At 36.5% G+C, this 11514-nt stretch overlaps 1 protein-coding gene across 7 annotated transcripts in view; it reads right to left on the reverse strand.

Annotated features, from left to right (window-relative positions):
* CUNH12orf4 (chromosome unknown C12orf4 homolog) overlaps positions 1-11466 on the reverse strand; it is a 36955-nt gene extending 25489 nt beyond the window's left edge. Inside the window, exons 1-5 of one of the 7 annotated variants that reach the window (XM_032254517.1) lie at positions 11352-11451; positions 10297-10364; positions 8261-8463; positions 6407-6552; positions 2971-3152 (exon numbers count right to left, since the gene is read on the reverse strand). In XM_032254517.1, coding sequence (XP_032110408.1) covers positions 2971-3152; positions 6407-6552; positions 8261-8438 — 506 coding nt within the window. In that variant the 5' untranslated portion in view covers positions 8439-8463; positions 10297-10364; positions 11352-11451. Of the gene's footprint in view, positions 1-2970; positions 3153-6406; positions 6553-8260; positions 8464-10296; positions 10435-11351 lie in introns of all 7 variants that reach the window. The other 6 variants (XM_032254516.1, XM_032254515.1, XM_032254518.1 and 3 more) reach the window with 6 other exon arrangements.
* Positions 11467-11514: the final 48 nt, after the last annotated feature.

The raw sequence follows: 11514 nt of genomic DNA on the forward strand, positions 1-11514 counted from the left end.
AAAAAAAAAAAAAAAAAAAAAAAAAAAGAGTGAATTTATACTTATTTATAACATTAAGATACTTATATATATATGATAAATTAAATTCAAACAAGTTATACATGTATACATTTCTATATATACTTTCTGGTAGTAAATATTCAATATCATTTAAACCCCACTTAGTTCTAACGCAGGTGACTCTATTAACTTTTAATAACTACTACAGGTCAAGTGACAAGTATACTTGCAAGTGAGATTCTTATTTAGAAACAGAAATAACTGCTAAACATTTATAAATACAAACTTAGTTATATATTACTATCTTACATTACACATGTTCCCTCTAGTGGATAAAAGGTATCACTGCCATTTTTAAAGAAATATCTAGAATCTGGTTTGCTAAAAAAATAAGGTACATTTCTTGTGAAGAAAAAAGAAGACAGATAGAAATTAAACAAATAAAATTTCACAAAGATTTATTTCATCCTAAATATGTCCAAAATGCAACTTGCTAATCACATAATGATTCAATATATATTTTCTATAATTAAGATGGAAAGAAATTTTATTATATCTCAGATGAAATACTAAATACAGATTGGTTCAGTATGTCAGATGTGACAACTATGGCAACCTGTATATTATCTTGAAGATACTTAAAGAAAAAAGATCATTATAACTTGTTTTATTGATGTTGTGCCAAGAAACTGTCTTTTAAAGATGCACAACAGCATTAATAGGAAAGGAGAAATAAGAAAATGTGTCACTTCTGCTCATGAATTGGATAAATAAATTAAGTATCAAAATTTCAGGTGAACCTCCACAGACGCTAGTAAATTTCAACTTAAGTAATACTCTTCACCTTTGCAATAAATATCACCTACCAGGGAATATAGCTTATTTTTCTTTTTCAGACTAATGATTTGGACAAATGAAAAATGAATTACAAATGGTATAAAAATAGATGAATTCAAGTATTATTTATATGTTTAGAAAGAAAAAAGAAGGCCAAAAGAAATATGGCCCATGAAGAAATATGGCCAAAGATTATTTCAAACAATAAAATAAGCCAAAACAAACCTCTATTAAAAACTCTTCCATGAAAAAGTATAAAGTACCAGTAAATGCAGCTAATTAGTAAGTTAATTCAACTTCCCAAAAGATGAAGAATCATGTAGAACAGAAATCTTCTGATTTAGAAAAAGAAACAATTATAGACTATTAATGGCTAGATATAGAGTTTTCTGGGAGGTACAGGCAGCAAATTGTGCTGTAAGTTAGTCACTCACAGCTGAAAGTACTACAAATGGAAGATAGGTAGCCAAAATGAAAATTTCTCAATATACGCAAAGAGGCAGAATGAGTATAGTCACCGAAAACCTGGGAGCTAATAATAAATTCAGGATGAACTGAAGGTTATATTATTCAAAGGCCTAGGAGGAAAAATCAAACACATGAAGTTCGACAGAAAGTAATTAATTAATATTAGGTAAATCTACTTTTATGCATTTTTAAAAACCTAATTCTATATTTTGTTCTTCTTTTTAAACTATATTCACAATTTTACTGGCTACACAATAAAGAACTAGAAAAAAATATTTTGTTTTTCCTAGGGAAATATGTTTCTGCTATATACCTAGTGACAACCACTCACTGCAGGTGTCTCATCTAAAAGGAATAAACTGCCTCAATGCAGCTGGTCAATAAAACCAAACCTATAAACAGTGACAAATATCTCAAAACATCGTGTTATTTTCGACAAAGAGATCATTCTAATATTTTACAAAGTATGAGAATAAATGGACCAGAGGAGTACAATTGTTATGAAAATTTACAAATCTATGCAATATAATTAAAACGCTAATTTGGTACACAGAAGAGAGTATCCCTGGAGAACAATTGTTAAATATATTTGCTTTTTTTTTTTTTTTCTTAGCCATGACAATGCTCCAAAGATTATTCTCATCTTGCTAGCCTTACTGTTTTCTAATGGGAAGCTAATGAGAATCAGGAACAAACCGGCACATCTTTTTAGATTTACTCCTTTGGGACTATTAAATCAGTTATACTTAAAAAAAAAAAAAGAAGTGATTTAGTCCTAATGTACCCTCACAATCAAATCAACACTAAAAAATTATCTTAATGGCATATAACCTAATATCTTAAGTAAGTGTTTTTAAGACAATAAATGTTGTTAGATTCTGCTGTATTAAAATGGATTATCTAGAAGAACATATCTTGAATTCCTATCACAGTTTACATAGTTACTAGAAAGCAATCAAGGAAGCCACTTATTATTTTAAAATAAATAATGCTAGAAGTTTTTACCATACTCTGAAGAAAAAATAAATAATAAAAGCACTATTTGTATATTGTGTTAAGTAATCCACACAGCAGGAATTCAAATCTAATTACAATTTCTTGGAACAATACTAGTTCTATTATTTTTTCCTAATGTACTTGAGTATACAAAATGAAATGAAAGAGGCCATGGAGTTAGAGCAGGGCAATACAGAGGTTCTGAACAGGGACACAGAATGGTACAGTGGTTAACAGTTCCTGAAGTCAGATTTCAAATTCCAGCATGCCCTTAGACAAGTTACTTATTTAAGCAAAAACCTCTTCATCTGTAAAATGGAAATAATAGTAGGGTTATGGTAAAGATCAAATGAGACAGGACATTCAAAACACTTTGCACAGTGCCTGGAAAAAGCAAATCTTCAACAGAAGTAACGTATTCTTCTTATCAGAGATAAGAATATATCAGGCCACTAGCATAATTTATTTAGGTAAACCACTTAGTGTATAAACCTATGAGGACCCTCCCAGTTGTAGTTACACATTTAAACATACAAGAAAATTGATTTCTAATATTGAAGCATTTTTTCTATCTTATCATTTCTGTAAAAAATAAAAACAAGTTGTTCTGCAGGCCACCTATTTGACAATGTAACATTTAATTCTGATAATGCAAGAAATTTGAAATACCTCTCTCGTAATTTTTTCAGCTCCACATCTCTTTCACCAATCAGTTCTGAGATACTAACAAAGTAATTATGTTCCAAATTTAAAAGAGTTTCAGAGGCAGGAGAATGAATTAAGTCATGGTAAACATCTGCAAAATCTTCATCCCAGCTGGGTTCTTCAGGCCTTGCATGCTCTAATGTAGTCTACAAGATAGTATACAGACATTCTTAAATCATGACATAGTATTTTTATTTAACACTACTAGAAAAGTACATATATTATGATTCCATTTTTGTACATCAGACAATGACAAACTGATCTGTGGCAAGATCAGTTTCAGTAAATTGGTGAGTGTGGAAACTAGATATCTAACAACCTACCTGTCTGTCACTCACTGTGATTCCTATAAAGCTTTGGCACCAAGTTTACAGACTTCCTCTCTGCCCCACATCCTGCCATCAATCTGGGTTACTTGGATATCCATGTGAATAACCCATCCAAGGCCCTGCTTCTTACTTTCCTGAACTCTACAATCTTTACTGTGGAGTCCCAATTAGGGAAAAGGAGTCAGGCTGGCAGAACCAGGGAAAAGCAAAAAGAGAAGGCAGATAAGCTCTAAGTCTGCCTTTCTTCATTGTCCAGACCAAACTTGTCCAACCTGTGGCACAGGATGGCTTTGAATGCTGCCCAACACAAATTCGTAAACTGCAATTTTTTTTTAAAGCTCATCAGCTATTCTTCATGTTAGTGTATTTTACGTGTGGCCCAAGACAACTCTTCTTCTTCCAGTGTGGCCCAGGGGAGCCAAAAGATTGGACACCCCTGGTCCAGGCCATGTAGCCCTTCTGCACCCAACTTTCACCAGACACCTGCAAGTTAGCTGCAAGATTGGGGTTATCAGTACTGCATGTACCACTCTACGGCATACAGTATAAACACTGTCCTACAAAATCTCCAGCAAGCCTTTGTATCCTTCAAGTCAGCTTCTCTTCTACTGCCCACCGCTTCCTCTCAATATATTTTCCTGCTTTCTCTAATAAGTCTACCTTTCTTTACCTACAACTGTCTTGGCAAATTCTTTAACTCCTGCGCCACCAGCCCAGAGAGTCATCGTTCATCTGCGACATTTACTAGTTCTCCACACCACCTCGACCATCCATTAGTATCCTCACCAGAAACTCAGTCAGTCAATATTCAAACATTCTGGTCTAACTATAACCTCCACCCAAAGTTTGTCACTCAGTACTTCCCAGGTAATTGATATTTAACCTCGTCAGGACCTGCACTTCATAAATTCCTCAATGTTTTCATTTTTTATCAGCCATCAACTGCCACCTAGCTTCACTTCCTTCCCTATGTAGCTTACATTTTGTGATCTAGCATTCAGCCATTGTCATGCCAATATCCTTAACTTCCTTGACTGGTGTACTTTATCTTACCCACTTAACAAAATCCTAATCTTATTCCTCTTCTCTGTGCCTGCAGTCAGGCTTCAGAGACCTGCAACAGAAAAATCACAAAACTCTGTAAGTTTGTGGTAACAAACTGGTACCACTCTTAATCTTGGCTTCAATGGTGCCTGGCAATCCTATCATTCCCTGCTCAGTTTTCTCCTCAAATATCCAACAATCTTATTATACCTACCACTTCATCTAAACAAACAACCTGTCTTTCCTTATATAAAGTTGAAACAATCAGAAGAGAATATTCTGAACTTCTTGCTACCAAATTAATAAAATTATCTGAATTTATATTCAACCTCTCCTGTTTCTCTTTGGCTATAACTGGAGAAGTATCTGTCTTCCCAGTTAAGGTTAATTTGCCATTTGAATTCTGGATTCTATTGCTTCTAGTCCTAAACTCTGCCGCCTTAAAAAACAAACCAACCTTTGATCTTGTTAGATAATAATAGCCATGAAAGATAAGGGGTACTGAATAGTTTGAACCTTAAAGAAGCCAGGTGTTATGCCTGAAAGCAGAGGTGAAGAAATAATGGCCTGGACATGAACAGCCTTCTCTCTGCAGCCACTTCCTCAGTGCCCCATTCCTCTCAGCTGTCACAGTCTCCTTTCTAGTAGCAACTGTCCTGAGGGAGTGGCGTAAATTAGATCAAGGAAAAACTATACTTGGTTCCTCTCATGTAGGTATCTTCTACCTATTCATAAGGTTTGCCCTAGGCTGAGTTTAAAATTAATGCTGCAGATTATTATAGTCAGGTGATCTTGTAGTGGGGCTACTGAACATCTGGTGTTATGTGTGATTACGTAACTAATGCATGCAAGTTATTTTACCATACAGTATGTTAGAATGTAAATAAAGGCTATTAGAAATCCCACTGTTCTGAAATAGCCACCATTAGTATTTTGTTGATCGTGTGTGTGTGTGTGTGTGTGTGTGATTTCACAGAAATGAGGTCATAGCATATGCTTTTATTGTGGTCACTTCCTGTCCCTTCCTCCACATTAGTACCTCCTTCTCATTTTGCTTCCAGGTAACTTATCTTAAGAACTTAGTCTATATCTCTCCACAGTTTTTTTCTATACTTAGACAATCCTATATAATACACACAAATATATTTACACACACATATATAAAATAGGGTCTTTCTGTCATCTGATGTTATGAAACAGTATATTATTTAACTAGAAAATGATATTATGTGACTTTACAACAATAATGAAGTTTATAAAAGTAAACCAAAGGTTAAATGAATCATTACTGCTAGTTTGGGGTTGCCAGATAAAATACAGAACAGCCACTTAAATTAGAATTTCAGATAAATAGTGAAAAACTTTTCAGTATAATTATGTTCCATGTAATATGCTGGCATACTAAAAAATTGGCTGGTGGCTCATGCCTGTAATCCTAGCACTTTGGGAGGCTGAGGTGGGCAGATCATAAGGTCAGGAGATCAAGACCATCCTGGCTAACACAGTGAAACCCCGTTTCCACTAAAAATACAAAAAATTAGCTGGGCATGGTGGCATGCACCTGTAATCCCAGCTTCTTGGGAGGCTGAGGCAGGAGAATCGCTTGACCGTGCGAGGCGGAGGTTGCAGTGAGCCGAGATTACGCCACTGCACTCCAGCCTGGGCAACAGAGTGAGACTCCATCTCAAAAAAAAAAAAAAAAAAAAAAAAAAAAAAATCAATTGATCTGAAATTCTAACTTAACTGGGTGTCCTGTATTTTTAATTACTAAATCTGGTGACCTTATGCTGGCGAGATATATGAAAGCAGCCTCTTGTTTTACACAGGTATTACATAAAAAGCATTTTGTCTTATGTGTTCACCCTGATCTAGGAAGCAATGAAGCAGCAACATATATATTATACAACAAATATTGGTATGTGGAGAAAAAGGATCTTATAACTATTTCAGGATTACCATAGCATTTAAAAAATTCTCACCAAAATCCAGAATATACTTGAAATTTACCAACTGATGTATTCTCTTACCTCAGCATAAGCTTTGGCCCATGTACTCGCCAGCTGATGTAAATCTACTTCACCTGATTTCACAGCTTCCAGGGACGCTTCGGCATCTCTATCATAATCTCTGAGGGATTCCTCTTCTATAAACTGAGTCAGAGCTTCTTTTAAGTCTGTTACAGGGATATCAAACACCATCATCAGCAAAATCCAGGTATAAATAGGGAACATTTTACTTGGCTGAGAATTCCAATGTGAAATCTTATTTTTAAAGTTTTATTTATTTATTTTATTTACAGATGGGGTCTCTGTTAGCCAGGCTGGAGTGCAGCAGGGGCATGATCACAGCTCACTGAAGTCTTGACTTTCTAAACTCCAGTGATCCTCCCACCTCAGCCTCCAGAGTAGCTGGGACCAAAGGTACATGCCACCATGCATAGCTAATTTTTGTATTTTTGGTAGAGACAGGTTTTGCCATGTTGCCAAGCTGGTCTCGAACTCTTAAGTGCAAGTTTTCCACCTGTCTTAGCCTCCCAAGGTGCTGGGATTACAGGTGTGAGCCACCTTACCTGGACATGAAATTTTATTTTATCAAGCTGATACTCTTAATATAATCTCCAACTAAAATGAAATCAGCTTAGAGGATCATTTAACTAATTTCATTGTTATTTTTCTTTACTATTACAGGTTATTGCACAGAGAAAGGTCAAAAGTCTTATCTCTTATGTATACCCTTAATTATAATAAAGTAATGTTACTTTCTTAAGCCTGATAATGCAGTTTGAAGCCAAGTGAGTATAAGCACATAAAGAAAATGCTACAGATTTTGGGAGTCTGAACATAACTGTATTTAGATTAAAAACAGTTTTCCATGTAACTTTAAAGGGTACATTGTTACATACTTTGAAAGAGAAGAGGAGTGACTATCTTATTAAAACATTTAACTCAGATGACAGATTTCAGTTTTACAGACACCATTTGGAGAATGACATGATAGAAGAGTACTGAGAAAGAAGTCAGGACACCTGTGTTCTGGCTTCGGCTCTGTCACTATGTCTGTGACTTTAGATAGTGGTTCATAATCTTGAACCTGCATTAGAATCCCCTGGAGGCCTTATTGAAACAGACTGCCAGATGCTGCCTCAGTTTTGGATTCAGCAGGAATGGGATAGAGCCTGAGAATTTGCATGTCTAACAAGCTCACAGGTGATGCTGTTGCCAGAAGCCATATTTCAAGAACCACTGCCTTAGGTAAATAATTTAACCTCTTTATGTCCCAGATTTCTTATTTGTACAATATGACTGGGTTATAAGGTTTCTAGGGTCTCTTGTAACTCTAACCTATGATCTAACATACTCTGAATTTTAAATTTTTCCTAGACTGTAAGATAGAACACAGGCCTCTAAAAATGGTTTAATACATATCACTTTATAAAAGTAATTTAGGTAAGCGAAGACTATTCAAAAATTAGTACACTTTCTGTTCTATGGCATCTCAGAAATTAATGACCAGATTATTAAAAGGGCAACCAATCTAGCGCTACAATTCTATAACACCACAATTAGTGATAGCGGAACTGCCTTATGACTTCACTCAACGAAATTCAAAGAGCTCCTCTAGTCCAAACTTTGTAACTAATTTTTCATTATAAAATCAAATTTTTATACTTTACAAACAACTACCAGAGTTATAGGAAAAAACACTCAATAAAAGAAAGCTCTGAGGAAGTGTATTTATTCTTGGAATCAGTTCCTATTTTATGGCTGTTTCCAAAGCTTCTTAGGTTTATGCTAATATGAAACCTCTAATGACAAATACTATTGAAAATAATAAAGTGGTATTACCTAAAAAAAAAAAAAAAAAAAAAAATCAGTCCTCACCTTTCTCTATAAAGCACGGTAAATTGTGCAGCTGCATCAGACGTCCATGCAAATGACTGGCATTCTCTTGAACAGGAAATCTGAGGGGCACTCTCAGTTCTAAGCACTGACTTCCTACTTTAAATTCATACACAAATTCTCTCTCTCGATTGCAGAATCTTTCTCTGTTTTTCTTCATATTCTTTGACAGGATTTCTATAGAACTAACAAAAAAGCAGTAGGTTATAAGTCCATAAAGATATTATGTTTCATTATTGCTGTCCCACTTCTTTTTTTTTTTTTTTTTTTGAGACGGAGTTTCACTCATGTTACCCAGGCTGGAGTGCAATGGCGCGATCTCGGCTCACTGCAACCTCCGCCTCCTGGGTTCAGGCAATTCTCCTGCCTCAGCTTCCTGAGTAGCTGGGATTACAGGCAGGCACCACCATGCCCAGCTAATTTTTTGTATTTTTAGTAGAGACGGGGTTTCACCATGTTGACCAGGATGGTCTCGATCTCTTGACCTCGTGATCCACCCGCCTCGGCCTCCCAAAGTGCTGGGATTACAGGCTTGAGCCACCGCGCCCGGCCTGCTGTCCCACTTCTAATAAAACATTCCACCATTCAAGAGATTTTATCTGTGTGACTATAAGCCAATTATTCTAGTTTTTCCCAAGTGTTATCCCTGTACTCCCATCTTCATGATGAAAACAAGTGCTTCTTTTTTTTAAAAAACAAAACAAACGAGAAAACAAACAAAAAAACCCACTTTGTTTAAACTTGATTTAAGAAAAAAAAATATGGCCATAAAGTACTTTATATTCCAAGGCAGGGTTCTCAACAACAAGGAAGGACCATGGAGAGAAGAGCAGAGAGAATTCTTAGGGAAAGCTCACGGGTGGGAAAATACAAAGCTTATGAAACAGTTGGTAAAAAGAAAGTCAAAGAAACAGATCAGGGACCAAGCAGTGATCCTGGAGAACTTAGAGACCGTGGTCATGAGATCTGATTAGGGGAAAGGGAGGAAGAAAGTGTTAGAAAGATTTCCATGTGGGAAGAACATACACAGAAAATAGAGGGTACAGGACCTCCACTTCCACCCCAAAGGGTGCCAAAGGTAAACTAGACACTATTAAGAAAGAAAATCTAGTTAAAGGCGGTAAGAATCAATACTGATTAAAGATTTATTTATTCATTAGCCTTGTAACTGGACTCCCTATGGCTAGGCTTTCTCCATCAAATCATTTCTCACATTTTCTACACTGAAGTTATACTAATCTTTCTTTTGTTTTTTAATTTAATTTAATTTATTTTTTTGAGAGGGAGTCTCCCTCTGTCGCCCAGGCTGGAGTGCAGTGGTGCGATCTCGGCTCACTGCAACTTCCACCTCCCTGGTTCAAGCAATTCCCCTGCCTCAGCCTCCTGAGTAGCTGGGATTACAGGCGTATGCCACCACGCCCAGCTAATTTTTTTGTATTTTTAGTAGAGACAGGGTTTCACCATGTTTGTCAGGCTGGCCTTGAACTCTTGACCTCACGCAATCCACCCGCCTCAGCCTCTCAAAGTGCTGGGATTACAGGCGTGAGCCACCGCGCCTGGCCCATAATCTTCCTTTTTTAAAAAAAGGAATCTACTTATCTGATCATGTTGTTCATCTGCTTAAAAACTTTTTATGGCATTCCATTGGTCTCAGGATAAAATGTAAACTCCTTACGCCAGTTTACAACGTCCCTACTTGTATTTCCACTCTTCTCTCAGAAACTGCACCTCTCCTTCCTAACACACAAATTCACAAATTTTATTTTCCAGCCATTCTGAACTTGTCAACACCAAACTTCTCTTTCCATGTCAAATCTTTTTGAATGTCTTTTCCTCTGCCTAGAGCACTCTTAACACCGATCTTAATTTCCTTGGATAGCAACTGCTAATTCTTCAGGTCTCAGTTTAGCCCCTCGGAAGACTTATCGAACTCCCTAAAACTGGATTGGGTCCCAACAGGCTCTCAGATTAGCCTGGACTTATTTAAATCATGGCACTTATCACGCTCTATTTTTTACTTTTGCTAGAAAACAGTCTTCTTGAAGTGGAAGGAATACTGTCTTGTATTCCGTTATTAGGCAGGATGCTGGGAATATAATGGCAAGAAGTAATAAATAATTGTTGGGTTGTATGGCGTTTTTATTTTATGGTACTCACTGGAAAAATAAAGAACAGAACAAGTAATTATTTATATGGTTCTTTAAAAATATATCACCTAAAAAAAAAAAAAAAAAAACTCAGAAAAAGGACTTTTGTACGTGTGTGGAGGTGGGGGGCGGGGCTGATGAGTTGAATGATCTGACTATATTTTCAAATCTGCATGTAGGCTATACATAAAATTTTCATCTATTTCACCATCACGCAAAGAGGCAGGGTGTTTGTGTTTTACTCAGAAATAATTAGTTAACATTTATTAAACTTAAAGCAATAAAAATTTTTATAGTGTTAGAAAACTACCGAAACTACACAGAGGTCTAGTCTATGATGTGGAAATTCCACTCCTAAGTATATGTCCAAAGACACACACACGCATATGTTCGTTAAAGTATACGTAGAAGAATGCTCATATAAGTTTTATTTATAATAGCCCCAAACTGAAAACAACCAAAATGCCTATTATAGGAGAACGGTAAACTTGTTTATTTTATGAGATAAATACTACACAGCAATAAAAAAGAACCAACCACTAATAAATGTAAAAATATGAATGAATCTGGAATGTTGAAAAAAAAAGACACAAAAGCTCTGGTTCAACATTTAGACGTGTGTTTCAAGAAACCGATAACTTTAGTGCTTTCTCTCCTCGCTCTTTTTTAGACTAATGGTCTATCCAAAAGCTTTGGCTCAGTTTTAGCAACCGTGAAATCTAGGAAGGTTTCCCATAAGAAAATGGGCTGAGAGGAGGGCTGGACCGAACACACACAGCCAACAGAGCGGAGGCTGAGGCTCACATTAGTCAGGGAAAAGGAAGGCAGATGGTCGAGCTAAGAAACTTTAGCCAGGTGAGGGGACTAACCCCTCTGTAACGGGTGTCAGTCTGAAAGGGCTTCCTTACTCTCGATTCTGGGCTCACCTCGCCTAGTCCCGAAGTCCTGAGCCGCCCGTTCACTCGAGCTGTCAAGTCGTCTAGCACCGGAAAACCAGCTGGTTTACCGACTGATTTTTACAGCCCGCGGATCCGCCACCGTAGATTCGCCACATCCTTTTCTAGTTCCTGGCATCTTGTAGAAAATTTC

The sequence above is a fragment of the Sapajus apella genome, unplaced genomic scaffold, assembly GCF_009761245.1.
Source record: "Sapajus apella isolate SASKATOON/1434 unplaced genomic scaffold, GSC_monkey_1.0 scaffold86, whole genome shotgun sequence".
NCBI lineage: Eukaryota > Metazoa > Chordata > Mammalia > Primates > Cebidae > Sapajus > Sapajus apella.